This window comes from Mya arenaria, chromosome 3, assembly GCF_026914265.1.
Source record: "Mya arenaria isolate MELC-2E11 chromosome 3, ASM2691426v1".
Classification (NCBI taxonomy): domain Eukaryota; kingdom Metazoa; phylum Mollusca; class Bivalvia; order Myida; family Myidae; genus Mya; species Mya arenaria.
In genome coordinates, this window is record NC_069124.1 from 90022502 (window position 1) to 90045728 (window position 23227).

The 23227-nt window shown below is 33.7% G+C and overlaps 2 protein-coding genes across 7 annotated transcripts in view; one reads left to right on the top strand and one right to left on the bottom strand.

Annotated features, from left to right (window-relative positions):
- The window catches only part of LOC128227029 (uncharacterized), a 32589-nt gene that overhangs the window by 6503 nt on the left and 2859 nt on the right, over positions 1-23227 (bottom strand). The window lies entirely within an intron of this gene.
- On the top strand, positions 1663-21933 carry LOC128227025 (somatostatin receptor type 5-like). 6 transcript variants are annotated; one of them, XM_052937192.1, is made up of 3 exons: positions 1663-1757; positions 14962-15718; positions 16011-21933. In XM_052937192.1, exon 3 carries the CDS (start codon positions 16030-16032, stop codon positions 17293-17295), a length of 1266 nt encoding a protein of 421 aa, XP_052793152.1. In that variant the 5' UTR covers positions 1663-1757; positions 14962-15718; positions 16011-16029; the 3' UTR covers positions 17296-21933. The 6 variants fall into 6 exon arrangements, with proteins under 6 accessions (XP_052793152.1, XP_052793155.1, XP_052793150.1 ...); XM_052937195.1 differs by lacking the exon at positions 1663-1757 and adding an exon at positions 1948-1969; XM_052937190.1 differs by lacking the exon at positions 1663-1757 and adding an exon at positions 2007-2557.

The following is a 23227-nucleotide window of genomic DNA, read 5'->3' on the forward strand; positions in this document are numbered from 1 at the left end:
GAATTCATACCTTTATTATAATTAACACTTTAAAGCTCTCTCTTTACAAAGAACAGATAGCGGGAGGCGACCAAGCTCCCCAAGAGCAGCGGCATACGATGTCTGCCGACGGACGCCCAAAATATATATTTGCAAAATTTGTGATGTAACTTGCCAAATTCGTTAAGATTATAAATTCCCCACACCAAAAAGCCTTATGTTATAAAAGGCACAACTAAAGAGTCAAATAATAGCAGTTTAGTCGTTACACTCAAGTTCAACTGCTAAATCAAGATATTTTTTAAGGGTGTACGTGCTACCTGAAATAATCGTACATCGTTTCTGGGCAGAGTTTAATTGTGGAATAATTTGAAACACAGCAAGAACATTGAATAGAAAGTGTATTTTTTGTATTTCCTGCGCACGCTAAAGAAAAATAAGAATTAACAAGTTGATCATCAGTAACATGTTTAAATGGGTAGACACCAGATGTGTCAATTTGAGCTAGTGTGAGGGCGATGGTAAATCATTTTATGCACCATTCAATTGTAACCACGGCCCCAGGTCCAAGTGTATACCGGGGATAGCTGGGGGAAATGGGCAGTGTTTTACCTTCCAGGTGGACCGCAGTGCTGAGTGAATGCGGTGGTTTTGTTTTCGCGCCGAAAATAGCGGGGAATGGGCCTTACCTAGGATGTACCCGAGGTGCGGGGGCATTTGACGGGGATTCTACCAGCAGTTTGTCTCCGCAGGATGGGGATTTTGCCTGGGATTGGCTGGACCGAAAGCGGGACTCGTACATTACATGATCAAAGGAATATTTTGTCGCTGTCGCAACTGTGTTAACCCGTTTAAAATCAGCGCAAAATGGTTCCCCAGTTTACAATGTGTATATTTAGCATGTGAAAGTCACCTTTTATATACCGACGCTATTTTCATGTTAATATTTGGATCAACGTGTTACACAACCCCAGTAAAATACGAATTGGAAAATATGCAAAAATTGTAAAAGATACATGTAAGTAAGATTCAGTGCGTTGCATACAACGATACACTATCAAAGTGTTTGACAATTTTCTTTTTTTCTTGCAATTGTATCATCTGGTGTCTAGTCCCTTTAGGAATGACGTCACCATTACGTCATATATACTTCCGTTGTGTGGAAAATTCTCAATAAAAAAAAAGAGTTCTTATGATTGATAGACATGTTTTCACATGCTCAATACACTGTAAATCAAAACTATCATTATTCCTGAAACTTTTATACCTTAAGTATTTATTCTTGCTTGATTTATCATTTAGAGTAGAGATTAAAGCATAAACCGCTGCCCTTTAGTTGAAAGGTCATTTTGGAAGATCTGTCATGGCGGACGGTGCAATTTTTAGAGTTTGTTTTTCAAGTGGAGTGATTTTTCTTAGGAATAACTTGACCCCCACCCCCTTTTTATTGGCTTTAAAGGTAATTTAAAGCTTGTACTTTAAGAATATATGTGGTTATCATAGCCTGCATTCGCTTGAAATGCCTTTAAATGTTGTCTAAAAATTATAATTTTACACTGAATTATATAGGGAATAACAATGGTGGTGTGTAACCTTTAACAGCTAGTAATTTTGTGAAATGCTGAGTATTAATTAGTCTTATAGTATAATGTAACCGTCCGTAAATTTAGTAGAAAGTAACCTCAACTATGTTTACTTCCTGACCTATTTCCGTTTTAATAATTGGCCGTAAATTGGGTCGACTGCAGTCTTCAGATGTGCAAGCATAAAGCTTTAAGGTAACGATACAATTTATTGCTAAAGAAAGCTCAAATAATCTTCCAAACTCTGGACTTTGAACGTAGGTGGGAGACTACAATGCAGTATTAAGAATATTTGCAAGTGAATATTCGCATGCATAATTGACCCATTTCCGCACATGTATAATATTGTGTATGTACATAACTTTCTCAGACTGTTCAGTCGCACCGTGCATGCTATTTCATGCCTTGTGAGTTTAAAAATGAAGAGTTTTTATCTGGAATCATAAAAACTTGAATGATGTTGGGCTTGTCTTCCTTTGTGAATATATTTATATTAATATTATTAAGTAATTTATCAAGTTCTTATTGAAGTTAGAGGAAAAAAACACTTAAAACTCAAGATCGCAGATAGTATAACCCATTATTACTTATGATTTGATGCGTAGATGTGTCAAAACTGAAGTGATAAAAGATTGATACATACAAATGAAAAAAAATCTAAAAGTAATGAACAGTAAAAAACAGTATATAATTAGGTCGATATAATTATAGGATGATGACATCAGCAATGAAATTCCAAGGCAATATTGTATTTGACTATTTAAAGGGCATAGGTTCACCTTATCCTAATGAAAAACGAAAATATGAGTTTGAATCAGCTATTGTTGAAAAATCAAGCGTAGCTCCTCTCAACAGAATGCAACTTGAAGCAAAAAAAATAAATATCATCCAACAAGTCATACAAAAATAATATGAGAACAAACTTACACCGTGGAAGGGCTAGAATGATTAATTTTAGGGATTTGATGAGCGCGCTGCACAAGCTCCTTGACTAGGTAAGTACAATTGATGAAGAGATATCACAAGGCAATAACATTACAGGCAGTACAGCTGCAAGCCTACTCACACAAAATAAAGTTGCTAATGTTGTTTAATAACTAGTGACTCTAGACTTATCTGTGTCCATTGTATGATCTCAGTCAAGAATATACAGTTCTGATTTGACAGTTTTAATTTATAAACCAAATCAGGGAAAGGTTCAGGATAAGATTCTAGGAGCAGCCAAACTTGGGGAAAGTATCAGCTTCAAACATGGGGGTGGGGGAGGCCCTTGGTTATTATCCAAGCCCATTGCTGATATGGCCTTGAGTAAAACGTTTATAATGGTGAGAGTTTTACTGTGTTTATATCCAAATTTCCATGTTGGTCATGGCTTTTTCAGGAACAATTAGAAAAGTGCATAGTCCTACTTTTTTTGAAAAAAGTAGGTGCTTGTTTCCAACAAATTGGAAAAAAGTCTACAAGATTGGAAATGATAGAAAATATTATTTGAACTTTTTTTCCACCTCACATATAACTTTATTTTTACCTACTTGGAACAAAATATATGTATGCTGAGTTTTGTGACATTTTATGTAGCCTTATTTCAGCCTCTGCTATATAGAATGTGAAAAGGCCATGTAGGCTAAGTTCAGTAATGGGTAACTAAAAGGCTTTAAACTTAGTTGCCCATCCATGATCAATAAAATTGCTTTTAGTATATTAAATGCACAATTTTTGGCAAACAAATTATTGTCCAATTTATTGATGGTGGTGGCCATTTATTAGAGTCTCTGTTTTCTGCCCAATTTTCATGAAATTTTTCTTCATTTCATATAGTAAAAGAATTATAATGATGAAGACAAATTTTGAAGAAACCTTACTTGGATTGTTTGCATAAAAAAATCCAGTTTAGTAACAAAAGTTGAAAACCAGTATAGACCATGCAGGGAATTAACAAGTTAGTAAATTCATATGTTGAAAACCATTACAAACAGACAAATTAGCTCCATCAAACACGTTTATATTATTTATCAAGGTCAAGTTCATAGGAAGCTTTGTTTTCTCAAAAAGGTGAGCAATATTATGTGTTCATGGACCATTGGTCGCAAGAGTCTGGACTGGTCAAAACCAGTGTATCGAACAGTACAGTCACAACATACCGGTACATGTGTATTTACTAGTGGTGAGCTGGCTTTCCGCAGTGGCTGATTTATCGTTGATGCTTGCTGAAAGTCAACGATTGGTGATGACGTTTTGCCAATATTAATTTATTGAAGAATTGGTACTCAAGTTCTGAATCTGTGTTCAATATCTTTCCTTTAATTTTACTTTCTCTACCTGCTCAAATATCTTTTGCCTACTTAAAAAAGTCAAAAGCACTCTATTTGACTAGAAAAGGCACGGACATCAAAAAAGCCGATTGTACAAGCAGATAATGGCCTAATTAATTTATTATTAAATTATAAATAAAAGACTACCCTGGAAAATGAGGAAGAATAATGACCGAGCTGTTCTTGTAATATCTATTATCTAGTAATTTAATAATTGACTATTTGCTACTGGTTGTTTCATTTTCTTGAGATTATGTTGTTTTAACTTCATGTCCTTAGTACTACTAGTCATTACTGCTGAGCTTGTTTTTTAATGTTTTGTTGATTTATAGACATACATGTGCTTGTCATTTAGTAGGAAAAGGGTAAAATGGTACAAAACTACTACATACATATTATTACACTTTTTTATTTTATTTTATTCTTAAAGCTATGCAATAGGTGTGATTCTATTTACCAGTACCTTCTTACTAGATGCAAAATGACACAGAATGAATTCTTCTAAATTTTCTGATCAATAATTGATTAATCTGAGTAATAAGTCCGTCTGTCTGTTGGATTTATCGATAATGAAAATCCAGCCGATGACCCATCACTAACATTTTCTCTGTTTATATGACAAACATTTGCCCCTGGGGTAATTTTTTGTAAGACTATTATGTTTCTTCCTGGCTTTTAACTATGGTGTTGCGCCGTGCTGCGATTTTGACTGTCATTTTTCATATATTTGCCCTTGGGATAACTCTCTCATCATATAACCATTGTAAATTAGGTATGTTTTTAAATTTTCTAACTTCAAAAGTTCAATGTATGTACTGAATGAATTGCGTTTGATACTTGTATACGAATCTCATATGAGACCAAATAACTAAATGGGATTAAAGAAATGGTGAAATCAGATGTAAAGATAACAATAATATGTATCTATTATCAGTTGCATTTTTGAAAGATTTTTCCAAATAAGTTTTACAATAGTTTGAATAGAATAAATAATTATGTAGTGGTGGTGGTGGTGGTGGGTGGGGGTGGGGGGGGGGTGATCAGTCTTATCATAATGCATTTATATGACCTGAAAAACACTCGAGGCATATTACCCCTGAGGGAAAAACACAACATATAAACTGGGTATATGTGTCTGTCTCGATGATGTCTCTTGCCATCTAGGTCAATGTGCTCAAAATGTCCAGTGTATTGTTATCATGAGTCTATAATTTGAATGGTTGTACTTTGGGTTACATGAAGTCCACAAATAAGTGATGGAAATCACATCTCTGCCACATGCTCTTACCGGTTTAAAGTTACAATGTACATTTACAGGAGATGTTTTACTTATACAACAGACATTCATAACCGGTGATTTGAAGAGTGTTTGTGGTTTTCTGTAATATTAAAAAACAAAATTATTTCACTGTGCATTTGGTATTTAGGATGATGCAAGCTGGTGTAACAAGTACACACATTGTTTAAATTATTTCTTGGTGAGATATGCATTATGCAGTAGTATTGGTGGATATAATTTTTATTAAAATTGCAGGGAAATATGACATCTGTTATGTATTTGTAAGTTATCTCATGTACAATTTCATAAGTTTGTCATTTCAAGGAGTCATATTCATAGTTAAAATTATGTATAATTTTGATGCCTACTGATCCAATATTACTTTGGTATAAAAAAAAATATGTGTTACTGGGTGATCAGGATATGATAAATAAATGACTGAAAATACATTATGTACGGTATATATTTATTGTAGTTTGCATTTCTGTTCTTTATTTCAACACAAATCGATCGTGAAATTACCTATGATGAAATCTTTCAGGGCCAAAATGAGCTAATTGATTATATTTTGGTGGTATAATTTCTAAAGTCATTATAGCTTTAAACCCCTTTAAATGATACCAAAATAATATGGGGTCACCAGGCCTGCATTATAATTGACACAGTTTAATGTTGGGATACAATGTTATGTACCTTTATTAAGACTGTGTATCTGTAACAGTATGACAAGACTTGTGTGTGAAATATTAGATAAATACATGTACACCTTTCCCTTGGTTGTATTCTTGATGCAGGTCTCCAGCTGGATTACATTTCTGACTAGTTATATGGAAACTTAAAAAACAGAGTGAACAAAAACTAGAACAAAACTTTTATAGGGAATGGACTGTAACCTGAGGTACCTGACCAATACAGCAATACCATCTTGTCCTTAACATCAGCCTTGTCATCTATCGTTTGTTAAAGTGAATAAAACTTCATACTGTGTTTCTTCTCAATGTGCTTTTTTATAGATGATAACACCTTTGTAACTGAGCTCACTTTTCATTTGACGAACATTTAAAAAAACTGTTCTTTTTGTTTGAGCCGACATGGTTGCATATCATTGCACATAAAACATAGAAACTTAAGGCCTAAAAAAAATAATGTCTGTTTCCAGGAGTGTAACATGCTGAAAAAAAGATGGGTCGGTAGGTAGGGATTTTTTTTTTTTTTTAATGTTTTAAAATGTCAGATTGATTCAATATTCATGTTTATTTCAGGTGAATTATTTTAAAAAGAATTCAGTGTGATATATAGATTCAAACTTTTTGCCATAAATAAGCTAAAACTGCTAGCTTGACAGCCGTTGTACATGTATTTCAGTTGTATAATGCATCCTTTTGAAGGGCAAGCCATGGGTTTGACTCCCAGCGGTGGTAACATTATGTGCAATTTTGAGCATTGTCAGTATGTTCACCAGGGAAGCAGTTCATCTTTACACTTTGCAAATATAACCCAGTGAAAAAGTGAATCAAAAAACATTTAGACAATTTTTTTGGCAAATGTTTTAAACAAAACTTTCAAAATGCATACTTTTTGTAGTGATAAAACATGATATTATTGCATAAACTATTTTAAAACAGACTGTGTAATAATATCAAGTTGTATTACAATTAAGTGTACATGACAACTATTATAAAATAAAATGCTGTTACAACAAGAACTGGCACGAATCTCCACAAAACATATATAAATCAATACTTCGAATGATAAATGACTCGAATCAATGACTAAACCAGTTAACTCTTAGAGCGCTATCAGAATTGTATGTAGGTCTTTGGGACCAGTGTAGACCCATGTAGTCCAAATAATTGTACGTTGACAGATATTTTTTTTAGATTTTTGATATGGCAAATCCTTCAGGGATTGGAAGAATCCCGTATAACACATCTATTATTTTAGACTAAGATCCATGGTACAGTAACTTCATTAAATAGTTTCCACAACTTAATTTTTTTTTAACAATTTCCAGTGTTTTAAAAAGATCTGCTGTATTAGATCCACTGTTCATTCTGTAAAAATCTCAAGCACGATGAAAAATAATCAACATACTTTTTAATAGAATACCTTGTCTTATTTCCTTTTCTGGGCTTGACTGGACTACGGTGGTTAAAAACTTCCCAGAATCAAAATATGTTCTTACTCTGACGAACATATTATTTAGTTAATGCATCTTTGTTATGTAACCCAATGCATCCTTGTCAAATTCCAATATGCACCAGCGATTGTTTAGTTGCAACGACATCTTTCTTACTTTAACTTTCAGTTTCACTTTCACGTTTATCTTTTTTCCGGAAGTAAACAAAAACATTCAACGTTCCTATTGCCAATATTGCAACATAGTATTTTTCATAAATGGCATAACCATAACCATACAATACTGTTTTGAACTTAACTATAACACTGACAACGATATACGCAGCTCTCCTTTCACTTTCATTAAAATTGACAGGAAGTTAGCGTGCATCTGTTTCCCGCGCTTTTTAGACCATGTGGTAAGATAAATGTTTATTTTTCTGTTAACTCATTAAAAACATATAAGATTTTTTTTTGATAAACCGGAGATATAATAAAACAACTTAAAATAAATGAAAAAAATACATCTTAGCATTGTTGTTTTTCAAAACCATCGCTCTTTGCGAAAAAGCGGAAGGTATCCGTTAATTTGCATAATGGGCGGAGTTAATATTACGTCATTGAGTTTGAGTGCTGCTAATTGACATGGTTACCGATCAGATTTCAGATCGATAATCACTTGTCACTTCGGGTGTTAATTGCTCTTGTGGGTTAAACAAACATTCAGATCATGCATTGAGGCTCCTTTCAGATGATACCGACTCTCACACCGTAATATCCCGCGTCAAAACTGACGCATACTACAAATGTATGATGCGTCAACTTCGGTTCATTTATGATTTCTGTGCGTCAAAACCCGGGAGCTCGGGTCAATTGAAAGCCCTGCAGTCTAATGTCACAGCCATTTTTGCCATTGTTTTAACTTGTCAAACCAGAAACGTTTGTAACTATGCGACGAGTTCGGACACTACTAAATTATTTAAATTATCGTTGTCATCTTAGGCCAGAGATCGCTAACAATCTGACTTTTCGAATATTGGGGCATAAAAAAATTGCGGTCGGCGGTAAAAAATTACGGTCGGTCGGGTTATAGGAAACAGACATTTTTTTTTTGGCCTAACATAGAATACATATAACATATATCCAAAATTTTATAATTCCTGAAATTTTCAGAGCAATACATGAAATTTTCACTGAATTACAATCCATTTACAATACATGGTTGAACCCGACCAGCGCAGTCCAATGATGTTGCGCTCATAAAGCGTAAAGTATTACCAACCAACACGTATATATGTAAGAAGTTCATGTAAATCTGGATCACCAATTGGGAATATATATATATATATATATATATATATATATATATATTTATATATATATATATACAATCGCAAACCCAGGGCCAAAATTTCTACCCATCCACGCCCAGATTTTTTGTTGCTATGTGTTTTGGCAGTGGTTCTAAAGATTGAAAATTTAGGAATTCAGATTCAATCTGAAACATGTATTTCTCTTTAATATCGGTCATATGCCTTTGGAGGGTGTGTCTGATTCAATACCCATAGACAACCCCATTCACTAGAATTTAAAACAAAAATCTTACATCAATAAAAACCAGTAAAAAGATGTTGTTTGGCAAACACTCTTGTTATATACAAGGCTTCTGAAAGGACCTTCATCATCATCTTCAATGTATATGGATTTACCTATCATAATTATGAAAAAAAATGAATTATATATATATTTATATATATACTGTGAAATCATTTATATTTGTTGGCATGAAATTTCGTGGTTTGCCGAAAAATTACAATTTCTAGGGTACTTAAATTAAACTGTGATCGTCCTAGATCGTTTGCATAATCTCCACGCGCTGGCCCGTGATTTCCGACGTCTACGTCACACGGTTTATGACACTCGCTATAGTGGTACGAAATGCTAATTAATGCATATGCCCATGTCAATTATTGATTTAATTGGAAATTAAGGTCATAAAAGAAGATGTACCCTGATGATAAATACAGATAGGCAAAACTATTGAATGCCAATGAAGAATTTTTCAAACTGTGAAAACACCGAAAAGGTGCATAAATTTGTGTAAACAATCCCAAAAGATATCTGATGTTTAGAAATTCAATCACTTTTGAATCTCATTTCAATATTTAGTCACATGTTCTTGTTTTATAAATGTATTGAACGCGTTGTTTTGTACATTGTCATGTTGGGTGGTCATAAACCTCCAAAATCGATTAATTATTTCATTAAAGAAAAAAACGAGTACCGATACTCATCACTCACATCTTGTAAACCTGGAGATTTTCATGATTTTCGCACGTGCTTCTGTCATTTCGTTCATAAAAACACATTTAATTGATTTGGTTAATTATTTGTTTAAGGCAGATATAATATATTAACGAAACAATGATAGTAAGATATACAGTGAGAAGGGTATTTACACTGTATACTGCTGCCTCTGTAACGAATAACAAGAGTATGTACATATTAACATGGCAATTGAAAAAGTGAATAAATGTCTATATTTCGTGGGATCTTGAATTCGTGGATCATCCAGCCCATAAAAACTGCGAACATTAATGCCCCACAAACATTTATGATTTCACAGTATATGTATTAATTTGGGACGGCAACGAGTAGTAAAATTAGTACTCGAGTACTCAGCCAATCTTTCGATCGAGTACTCAGGTACTCGATTACTCGGAAAAAATGAATTCTTATTTGGGAAAGACAAGTCACATTATTATAAACTGCCTGTTTTGCGTGATACATTTTGCCATTAATAGTACTGTATCATTGTTGTTTACCTCATTGATATTCATAATTCTTGATTTCAGATATCAACCAATCAATTGTGATAATCATTACAAAAATAGTTAAAATACGCCCAATAAGAAATCAATGCTCGTAACGGTCACTACTCGTTCACTCGTTAGCATCCATTGTTTTGCGAAAGGTCTCTAATTGGTAAACAATAGAATTGTGTAGGTGAAAGTTCCGCTATCAAAACTTCGCTAATTGACATCAGTGCAAATTGGAAATAGGGGCCCTTTGTTGACAGTTTGCAACTCTCAACTTATTTATTAAGGTCAATTGTGTACACAGCGGGGATAAGGGGGACCATATATTGCCCTCTTGGCAACTAACCAGATCTGTTACTTCGTCTGTGAATCGTGTATTTGGTGATTTTTTTAGATTTTTAATTTTTTTTACAAGTACTCGAGTAGTGATTTGGTACTCGAGTACTCTGACGATCGATCGAGTACTCGGGTACTCGTTGCCATCCCTAGTATGAATTACAAATGTTAAATGAACCCATGTTTTTTTACATGATTATAAACTATATTTTTTTTTGTTTTAACCATATATGTTATGCATGAATTTATTTTTATCAAAATTAACAGTGTTGCCTGTATTATGCATCCAGAAAAGCCTTCACATTCTTGGTATGGCAAGTCAGGGAGGAAGATACTTTAAATCAGTATAGCCTTCCATGATCAGGTGTATCTCTATGAAGTTGCAAAACTCCAAGAACTGAATGAATGATTACCCAGATTTTATACAGTTTAAATATCCATAACAGTCAGAATCAATACAGGCTCTATAAGCTGAGAGTAGACATTGACTGACCGCTGTTATACATGTAGAATGGTTAGTTTTAGGATAATTCGTGTTTTTTTAGCCATTGAAAGGTATAACTTATTTCAATATTTTATGTAGATTTGCGATTGAGTTCATAGATGTAAGTACATGTGTTATATATGATGACTAACAAAGGTTAAATAAATAATAACTTTATTTCTTTTATAACCAGCCCTTTTAAGGAACAGGCAAAAAATATTCTATAATTTAACACCTTTTTATGTTCATTGTTATACTCTCTGTTGCTGTAGGACTCTTGAGTAGACGATGGAAATAGTTTGAATGTTTTTGTGGTCTTGTGGCGATAAGATGCTGCTGCCTTTTGGATACATTAATTACATTTATAATGCATTTGGATTTCATTACCTGTAGATTATACAAGTCTATTATGCGGCTGATTATTCATTCAGCCTTAGATATTCAGCCTTTATATGGCTCCTTAACATAATCTGTATTGTTCTATTTGCATAGTTGAGAACAAGAACTCCATAAATGACCTTGCTCTTTTAGTGTAATGGCAGAAATCTAGGACAATGGCCTTCATAAATGATACTACCTTAGTACCTATACTGGTGGAGTGTTTAAAGCTCGCCTTGTTTTTCTTCAATTTCTTCCTTAATTTTAAAATGGATTTTATGTAAAATTAGAATGACAAATTTTTGTACTTCATTCATGTTTGTGTTCCAAGAAAAAAGTATTATTAAAATTAAAAAACCGTAAATGTCCTATTAGAAGCACTGGGCACTTGTTTTTTAAGAACTCCATGCGTCAAATAAGAACCATTTCCCCTTTCAGCAAATTCCCTAAAATCCACTTAAGTTGATTATCCGGTGGTGTTACCTAAATGTTATGATAGGGAATGGGGTTGATATATTGACGTCAGCAGGTGTGGTATAAACAAATGGCGCTGATGTTATGCTTTTCATGGAAGCAAATTGCATTCTTTAAGTTTAGAGCTAAAGGAAAGCATTGTTGAAGTCACAAAATCAGAAGATAGACCCACTTATAGACCCCCAAATGGGACATTTATGGTATATATGAAATAAGAAGCCAGGTATATCAAAGACCTTTACTTTTAAGATCACATGTTCTTAAAAACCTGTCACTTTTACAAAGCAACTTCCGTAGTATAAAAACTATTTTTTTTATTGAATATTATAAATATAGGCTTTCAAAATAAAATGCAAACTACCGGAAAACTATATGGCCTACAGACACCATGCTAGTAAAATTTTGATCAACTATTATAAATTTTAATCATGCACCTGGTGTTGACAACATGTAAAAGATAGCCATAAATGTTGAATACGGATCATACAAGAAAAATGTTTGAAACCAATAATATGTTTTTTGACACCCTCTCTCTATTGGGATTGTTAAAATGCTGATGAGCCCACACTAGAAGTATGCGCAGGATTTAGGTACTCGACAAGAACTCAGGTAGCAGGATACAAGTTTATAACTGCTGGTATGCTATTTTATTTTTGACACTTTTTAAAGAAAATTTGCAATATGCATTATTTGTGTTAGTATCATTGCTTTCAGATATATGTTTAGTGTTAATACATGCCTACTGAATTAGGGAAATGCTCATCATCAGGTCTTTAGCACATGTGCTTAGGCCTAAAAAAAAATACATTTTGTTCGGGTAACCCAACCCTACCTATGGAATAGTCGCCTACCCTACTGTTTTTATTGTCAGTTTGAAAAAAAAAAAATGAAAAACTAAAAAAAAAAATTCTTTTTTTTTTATTGCTTTTCAATATGTAGTTTAAAATCTTAAATGCTTATACAGAAGATAACTTTAACACCATTCTCCAATGATGAAAATAACATTCTTACATAAAGCCTAATAAAAAAAAAAAAAGCCTACCTACCCTACCTATTTTTGAAAAGGATGTAACCCTAACCAAACAATTTTTTTTAGGCCTTAGCACAGCAATTAGAATATATTTGCTCTGAAGCAGGTGACCTCAGGGTCATGTAATGGTCACATCTAATCAAGTTTATGATGTAGAGAGATATTTGTTTTAAAAACAATACAATTATAGACAAAACTTTACAGTGAGCAATGGTTGTCTGAAAAGTTTATCAAAGTATTATAAGAGAACTAAAAAAAATCATTATTTTTTATCTATATTTATGATGAAAACAAAACTGAACTGATCACTTGTGGTTTTTTTCCAAACAAATCTCATACGGTGAAAATATTGTTCATTTCATCTCAGTATTTAAATTTTCAACCACAAGTAGTTTTTACTAAAATGATGGATCAGAGCTATAAAAGCATGCAAGTTTTAACTTAGAGTGTGAATGCCAAAATCAAAAGTAAAGCAGAAGCATTATGTGCTGCAGTATGCTGTTAGAGCTTAATATGATGTTAAGTAAACCTAATGTGCTGAACTTAATATTCAACCACACACAATATATGATATATCATTAAGGAAGTGTGCAATGCTGACAGTCTGTAGAAATTCTTTCACAGACAGTATAATTTATGATATATCATTAAGGAAGTATGCAACGCTGACAGTCTGTAGAAGTTCAACCACAGACGGTATGATATATCATTGGGGAAGTATGCAATGCTGACAGTCTGTAGAAATTCAACCACAGACAGTATGATAAATTATGTTAATGGGGAAGTATGCAATGCTGACAGTCTGTAGAAATTCAACCACAGACAATATATGATATATCATTGGGGAAGTATGCAATGCTGACAGTCTGTAGAAATTCAACCACAGACAGTATGATAAATTATGTCAATGGGGAAGTATGCAATGCTGACAGTCTGTAGAAATTCAACCAGAGACGGTATGATTAATTATGTCAATGGGGAAGTATGCAATGCTGACAGTCTGTAGAAATTCAACCACAGACAATGTTTGATATATCATTGGGGAAGTATGAAATGCTGACAGTCTGTAGAAATTCAACCACAGACAATATATGCATTTGGAACTTCTCGGCCATTTTTATAGAAAACAACCTCAAATGTATTTGGATGGATTACATACTCAAAAAGTGGTACCTTGTCGCTGCAAGTAGATCGCGTAGTAATTTTATTTAGCAGTTAAACGTTATGACTTAACTCTTGGGAATCTTAATTAAGTTTGCAATAATACACTTCACTGGCAATCAATTTAAACTTAGATCAATAAATACAACTCTAAAACATTACATTTAATGAATGATATAATTCAAAAAATTACGAACTACTTCAACTGCTGTACTGGCATACATCTAAGGTTTTTTTTCAATAAAAATGGCCGAGGAGCTCCGAATGAAATATATGATATATCATTGGGGAAGTATGCAATGCTGACAGTCTGTAGGAATTCAACCACAGATGGTTTGATATTTCATTGAGGAAATATGCAATTCTGAAAGTCTGTACTGTAGGAACTATAACCACACTTTAAGTAGTTATTACATTTAGCTGTTCTGGATATCAATTTTAGATTTAAACCAAACTTGAAATTATCCTGCTTTGCCAACAGTACACTTTGCAAATATAGTCCAAAAGATTGCCCCAAATATCACCCCAAAAATCGCCCCAACTATCACCCCAAATATTGCCCAAATATCACCCCTACTTTAAAGGTTATACTTATGTACCAACCACTTTCAATATGAACATACATATTTAAATGCAGAACTTATTTTGTTTAACGCTATCCTCTCAATCATGGGTTACCGGTATATTCTGAAGCTTTGAATTGATTTTATGACCAGAATTACGGCCCTTTTTATGTGACAGTTATTGTTCAATTTTGTTCTTCTAAATTAGTCATTTGACCAGGCCCTTATTTAATTGTTTAGAGGACCAAAAATAAAACAATAACTATATATTGACGAAGAGCTATTTTTGTTTAACATAGAAAACTGCTATGAATTCTTACAAGTATATATTATTTATGTACTTTGTGCCACATGTATTTCTATACATAATTATTTGTTTGTCACCTTACAATAAAACAGCTCTGGTTTTGTAATCTAATACTGGTATGTGTGTGTTTATTTCCAGGAGTGACATGTCTTCTTTGAAAAGGCAGCATTAAAAAGTCTGGTCTTCCTACAAGCTCTTCCCAGCTCATGCAACCATCGAACCTCAGATAAACCTTGGTGCCTTATTAATCCAGGGATTATACATGTAAACTGTATGGTGTGACATTTTAATTGCTCTCAGGCTTAGCTTGTTTATTCTCACAGCTCAATACTCATAACTGTACAACATAGGGACAAGTGTTTGTTTCAGAAACAGTAAATACACATTGTCCGGTTGTATTTCAAATTAGTAAATGCAATCTAAAATTGGAATAAAAAAAATTCTAAGAAATTTGCAATAACTGTGTGTGCAAACAAAATTTAACTGAAGAAGTTGATCAAAATTTTATATATTAATTGTCAGGGATATAGATGTTCTACCACTAATGTAACACAGATTCTGTGGCTTCAATCTAGGAATTTTTCCTTTGAGAATTAATGGACATATGTTTCCTGGGAATGTTTTACAAGACTTTAATGTTTTTCTTCCACTGGAGTGCTGATGAAAAACCATTTGAAGTACTGTTGTGGATGTGAAGTGTTGACGGATAAGGACATGTCTGTTATTGCTTCTTCGGGAATATCCCTGATAAATGACTACTGATAGCCTCTTCACACGCTAGATGACCATGAGAGGAAATCTTGGCAGGAAACAAGAGGAATTTAGCTGAATTTACAGATTGTTCTGCTTTTAAGTGTGATCTTGCGTGCAAGAGACCTTTGTTAATACACCAGAGGTAAGGAAGTTGTCTCAGCATTTGTGCACATTATTTCATGTTAGTAAATATTAAAAATATCAGAATATTGAAATAAGATCTTTACTGAAAATTAAAAGGTTTTTACAATAAGATACTATTTATAAAATACTAGGATAATAAAAATTAATGTACTTCAATTTTTAAAAAGTATTTAAATGTCTGTTCTTGTAAATCTAAGATTTAAAATGATGTTGAAAATGAATTTTCATTGTTAGAACAATCAGCAGAAGTCAAATATTGTTGTAGCCTTAATTTTAATTACATGTTTAAGACTGCAGAGCAAATAGACGATGGAGAGTGAGGATTACACTGACTCTGACAACACTGCAGTGACCGATGAGCAGGCGGCGCAGCAGCATATGATCCACGCCCTGCTGCAGGCCGTCATTGTGGGCGTTATTGGCTTCGTGAGCGTCACAGGGAACCTTATCGCCCTGGGAACCTTGATCCACAACAGAAAGGTGCTGCGAACTCCAATCTATATTGTGATTGGTGGCCTTGCCTTGGCTGACATTGTTGTGTCAGTTATGAATGTTCCAGAGGAAATCATAAACAAAGCCGAGAAAGGTGACATCAAGTCTCCTGTGTGGTGCAAAGTTTATGGACTGTTGTTTAATTCTTGTCAGTATATTGCAGCATTTCATCTTGTTGTATTATCAGTTTTTCGTGGTATTTTACTCACAGACAGAGCTCATCATGGCCCTACAGCGAAGATCACTGTTGGAACGTGTTTCATCCTGTGGGCAATTTCGTTACTGGCTAACATACCCATGGTGCATTTATTTTCATTAATGAAGCAATCTAACACATGTACAGTTATTTTTGGAAATAATGATGAAAAATCTCCTTACACCAAACCAGATGAAGTGATTCGATCGGAAGAACTGTATCTTCTGTTGTCTGCAGCATTCTCCTTCTTCTTGCCCCTTGTGTTGATCTTTGTCATATACTTAGTGACTGGTTATATGAGCCAAAGATACTTCGAAGACAGCTACTCGAGGCGAGAAAGGCGTCTTTCTAAAATGATAACATACCTCATTGTAGTGTTTGCAATGTGTCACTTGCCCTCTGAAATGGTTGAAATCTTGTTACATTACCAGCTAAAGAACACTGACTTTCAAGTAGCACTATACAAAGACCGCACAAAATTCCAAGTTTGGAACCATGTAAACCAATACCTGTCAATTTTAGCCATGTTAGATATGGCTCTGAGGCCAGTTATTTATGCTACTATGTCACGAGAGTTTGGCGCTGTATATGACAGCATTATAAACTGTACTGCGTGTAAGAAAGATGATGACGAAATGATGCCACCCCAACTGCGGCGTCGGCAGCAGGAGATCGAGGAAGTGGTCACATCACCTAACTCGCCACTGCACCTGGACTCAGAGCCGTCACCACTGACACCCCTCAAACATGATATGGAGAAGTCCGCCCTGGAAGAGGAGGAGGTGGACTCATCGGCTGATTTCCTACTGAGGAAGCAACCCAACATGCAGGAGTACATTATTGACACTGAGATCATTGAACAAATGGAACCTGAACACAAGTTCTAAAGTTCACTTACATGTTGTTATGGTGTACATATTTGGACAAGTTATCTTTTTACGCATTGCTACCACATCTTGTCTTCATGTTTTGATATGATGATTTTTTTCTCTTTAAAAATGTTGAATTGCCTGCTGCTATTTTTAGAATATAACCTATAATTTTGTGCTTTAAAATGGATAATTTTCATTCAGCAAGAACAATCTTGAGTTGTTTTTAATATTTAAGTTAGTCGACTAAACTTTATAGACAAGCCCACAGCTTATTAACTAGATGTTTTCTAGACAAATAGATGTTGGTACATTTTTATCTTGTCTATTTTCATAGAGAATAATGTTTACCATAGGTAATTTGATATCCTTGGTGTAATTGTCATCATGCAAAATCCTAGTCTTGGCAATATCTAAAAAACTATTTCAGGGTATTTAAATGAAATGTTGCCATTGACAATACGAACATGTATAGAAAGTCCAATAACTTTACTTCAATAATTGTTGAATGATGCCCCTTTCTGCCACCTCTTAATTTTTTTTTAAATATTCTACTGAAACTTGAGGCGAGTATTGACATTTTTACATGTTCAACCATGTTGCCAGTAGTCTCCTATATCTGCTGAAATGTGACATGCCGCTATCATGTGCATTAAACGGACGTCTTACAATTTACTTTATATGGCAATGTCTGACAGGTTTCCTTACATTTAGGGCTTCACTCAGGCTGGTTTGATATATTTTCAGTTATAAACCAGAACGTAAGGTATCTGTAACTGAATCATTAAACATAAATGCCTAAAACTATTTTAGATAAAAAATGTAGATTTTTATGATTGTATTGATACACTTGTTGTTGTTGTTGTGTAATATGTACATGTGTAGTTTAGTTACATTTACGTGAAATTGCCTGTAAATATGCAACCTGTTTAAGCTGTTTTTCAAGAAAAAAGTTGAAATACTGTCATAGCTTTGGTATTGTCGTCAAATCGTTAACAAGATGCGTATATGAAACCTGGTTCTCCTGTGAAAATAGGCACGTGTAGCAAGGGCAATCACTCTGGCTTATTGATGCCTGGATTTATAATGTCCCTTGATCCTCAGGCTGTAATATCTCGAAACATCATAAGTTCCTTACAACAGGATCAACCTTATCTTGGTAAAGATTGCGAATTATTCTAAATCAGAAAAATTCTGAGACTTTCAAGGAATTATGTTACGATTTACACTTAAAACTATTGTTTATTTTGTAAAATCAAGTTTAAAGTAAGTAAATTGGCTAAGGGAGGAAGATACTTTAACTTATGTTAAGCTTGTTATGCTTAAGATGTTTTAAGAAATTTTGGCCTCAGAAAAATGGATGAGCAATTGCATGAGCTTGTGTTTCCCTTGTTATTTCAGGTTTGTGGTATTTCTTCGATGATATTAGGAAACCCATGCTGCTGTTGCTCAATTATGTCAGTATTGACCCTCATGGACATTGCTGTTTTATTTTCATTAATCATAACTGTGTGGCCTAAATAATGGAATATTGGTACATTTAAATTATTAGTTTAAAAACCTCAGTGCTGTCAGTGATGTAACAGCTGTACTTGAGACATTATATTGTTAGGTGATGTAAGGTATGTTTCTGTTGCACTTGTTTTGTTTCACATTGAGATTTTTATTTTCTGTTTCAAGATTATTGTGTTAATGATTTAGTATTTTACAGCATTATTTTTGCCTATATGTACATGTTATTTTGTTTATATACCATTTTGTTTGAAGGCTCATTCTTGTCTTTTGTATATAATTTCAAGCAATTTTCTTATTATTTTGTATCAATGTTACCATACCTGAAATTTATTTTAAACCAGATTATGAGATATGCCATAAAATTCAAAGATTTGGTTTGGCTTTCATAATCAACTACAGCATTAACTTTTACCCAACATAATGTTTTAACATTCATCTATTTGTTCCCACATGAAGCTAGAGAATTCATTCCTTTCAAAAATCATACCCTTAATAATCCGTATTTGGATCTGAGGTTCAAGCCTAGGAGTTCATCTTCTGGTGACCTTGCCATCAGCCAATCAGAGGCTTCACTTTGTTTTAAGTCAGATTGAAAATTGAAATAATCAGATATTCAGCTGGGAATTCCAAAAAAGTTATTATTATGAATTATATTTCTAGAAGCAAACTTTTCTACAGTAATTTGTGTAAAAGACAGTTAAACTCTTGACTATAAATTAGAATCTTGTAGGTTCAAGTCTAAAACAGGAACTATTTTTGTGATTTATTTCTAACTTTTAAGTATCTGTAAACAAACAAAAAATGTCAAAAAATATGCGCTGTTTAAAATGTGTTGTGCTTATGCCACTATGGTCCTTTTTAAAGGTTTTACTAAAAGATGTAACAGTAACTTCAATGTTTTCATTTCTGGAAATCGGGATCATTTAGAGCACACATATCAATAGGTGTCATCAGAACTTCACTCAAGCAAAATCGAGTACACTAGTCGGATGGGTCTTGTATGATTGTAATACTTACAGAGCAAAATTTCACATTTTAACATTTGCCCATCCTTGAACTACCACTTTGTTTTGGGAATCACATGTTTTTCATATTTTCAAAACAGACATTAAAGAAGATGTTGTGTTGCGTGCAAGATCCATGACTATAGGTCAAAGATCAAGGTCACACTCCAAGGGTCATTGGTGAAAATCCCTCGTTTTTTTTTGCTAAAATGTCTGGGCTATAACCTGGCCATGCATCAGGGGATTTTAAAATAACTTTGCACAAATGTTAATCATGAGATGGTGATGTGCCACTTGCAAGACTCTTGTTGGTAGGTCAAAGGTCAAGGTCATGCTCATTTGTCAGATATTCAATTATTTGTTTGGCTTGTCAAACACTGATCACTGTCATGTACAGCCATTAAGTTTCCAACAATTACATTCAAGATCTTAGAGCTGTCTTTCTCAGAACTGTTCTGTTTGTGACCTTGGCTCATAGTCATTGACATTGTTCGCGTTTTGCCGACAAACATTAAGTTGTTTTAAATCTATTCACAATAGGCTTTTTTAGCTTATCTTTTTTGAATAATTGTTATAGCATCGCATAGCAAAAACTTCACCTTGGCCATAACGCAAATATTCATGCGAAATTCGGTACACATTTTGTCAGAGACAAGGCAAGGCCTATAAGTTCTTTTATTTTTGCTTTTATAATTAACACCAGACAAGAATTGGTGTTTTCTCTGCAGATTGTCCTAGTTGTTTGGACATGTGCTTTGCCATGGGGAAATAACTTTATATTCCCTTTTTAGCTCTACTGGCCAAAGGCCAGAAGAGCTTATGCGATGGTAATGTGTATGTAGTATGTGCATCCGTGCGGTCGTGCGTCTGTAAACAATTGGTTGTGAACACGATACAGTCTTCAGTTTTGATTGTATCTCGATGAAACTTGTACAGTATCTTGATATCCATTAGAGCTCGGTTCCTTTCGAAAATGGGCCATGAAAGTTTTAAAGAAATGCTTTCTATTTTTAGCCAGGTCTGCATGAGCGAATTCTATTTTTAGCCAAGTTTACATGTACATGTAAATTCAAGTCTAGAGTTAAGGGAGACAATTTGCAAGTCTAGGATTTTAAGAGACAATTTGCTTTTTGCTTCTGCAGTTGATTTTGTGAATTACTCTGCCTTGTTCTTGTTGAAAGCCCAAAGGCCATTTTTTAGCTTTAAGTTCTGTAGTTTGCACATTCATCTTAACAAAATTGGTTGTGAATGTTTAAGTTATGCACCTGGTGTCATTACTGGCCACACCCAGGGTTCACAGGTTTGGTAAACATAAATCTGGAAAGGTTTGAAAATCTTTTTGTGTGTTCGTGCATCCACCTCAGCACAATTGATTGTGAATGTTTATTCAAATTGATCAATGTTGTCCTAGGATGCCCTTGACTTTGACCTTTTGACCAACTTTTTTTAACTTTTAAAACTACAGAAATTTTTACTATGAGTACAGTTTTGAAAGCATTTTTTTTTTGTCAGATGACTTTTACTTGGCACATATTAAAAAAGTTCATGCAACTAATCTGCTTACAATACTTTCTGGGCTCAGATGTTGAACGTGCTACGTTTTCAGGTAACCCAAACACAAAACATAAACTATATGTCTGTTGCCTTTTACCCATACATACATGCTGTAGATTGATATGACCACAAAAGCCATGCCAGTAGAGCATAGGCCCTTTTGGGCCTCTTGTTTACAAAGAGTTATGATAGTAAATAAAAATGCATACATTTGAATATACTGTTACATTTGTTTAAGGTTGATGACAGGTATTTTATTCGTCAATTATGATGGTGCTTTATTCCTAATTATGATGTATGTTTAATAGAAATTATTGTTTATTGTAGATTTTTATGAAATGTATTAAATGATGTGTTTTACCAGTTGTAATCACCAAATCTTTTCAATGTTTACTGTACAATGTTTATGGTACATCTCAAACCTGATGTTACAAGTTGTAAATAGTATTATTTTTGTTGGTACAATATATATATATATTGTTTCATGACCATTTAGAATCATTCAGTTGGAAAGGTCAGTGAGAAGACATTATAACTTGCATCTGATGATCTGTTCAAATATTAAATACAAATAAGCTGTGTCCATATTGTTAACTTGAGAAACTATTGCAGTCCGCAGGTGAGTTTTTGTTCAAATATTATCAACAAAAATCAGGTTACCATATTATACTATGTATAGGATGCTAGCATAGATAGGACGCAGGCAAAAAAAAAATAGTTATGGTATTTAGAAGTGATCCTTAAATTTGCAAACTTCAGGGAGTTAGGAATAAGTATCAGAAAAGTATTGAAAACTTGTGTGTTAACAACTGTCATTGCATTTAATAAACAACACACTCACTGATTTGAACTGGATAGTGCAAATGATTAATTCAATACATTTAATGAATTACACTATTTTGTTAAGCAAATGGTCATACATTTGACTTACATACTTGATGTAATAATGTCAAGGTCAAATTTTATCCACAATACCCAAGTTTGTGGATGGGCTCAAATGCTGGCATGGAAGACACATTATTATATTAAATATGCTTACCAGTTATAACAAGAAGGCCATGATTACCAGCATTAGTTATTCAATTGTTTAGATTGATTGATTGATAGACCAGCATTTTGATTACATGTATTAGTTAATTTATTGGGAATAGAACCTTTGAAAGTTAATATGTTTGAAAGTCCATGGGGAACTTTTTGTTTGAGTTTTTAAAAAATCCCCTTCATCGTACCATTTCAGCAAAGTTCAGAGAATTCAATCATTGAACTCTAATGTGTTAAGCACCTTGGATAGAATCAGGTTGGAAGGTGGCTGAACATGAGCCCTTCATTGGCCCTCTTGAGTCAAATCACTGTTTTCAAGGATTTAAATTGTTTTATATTTTAAATATTTTTATTTGATTGTAATGCTTTGTTGTGACAATAGGGCATTTTAACCTTATGATTGTAATCATTTTTTTCATATACTCCTGTTGATGAATTTATTACTGAAGCTTTTTGAATTGGTATGTTATGTTAGCTATATAAAAATAAAGTTAATGAGTTAGTCAGTGTTAATTCATCATAATCTTGACACTCTGTAGGGCCAGTAAAACAACAGCTATGAAGGCTTGCACGTGTAAACTTCACAGAACAAGCCAAAAACAATCAGGGCCATTTACATACTACCAGTGAAGTTACATGAACCTAGGTAAAACAGTTTTTGAGTTATTCTTGAAAGAGTTTAACAAAGAACAGTGGCTATGACCTTGACCTTTGAATTACTGACCCTATAAATTATAGTCATGGTCCTAGGTCAAAGTGTGTAATTGGGTCAATAGTTTTCAAAACTGTTGGCTGTGACAATTGACTTGAACGAACTGCAGTTGAGATTTCAAAAA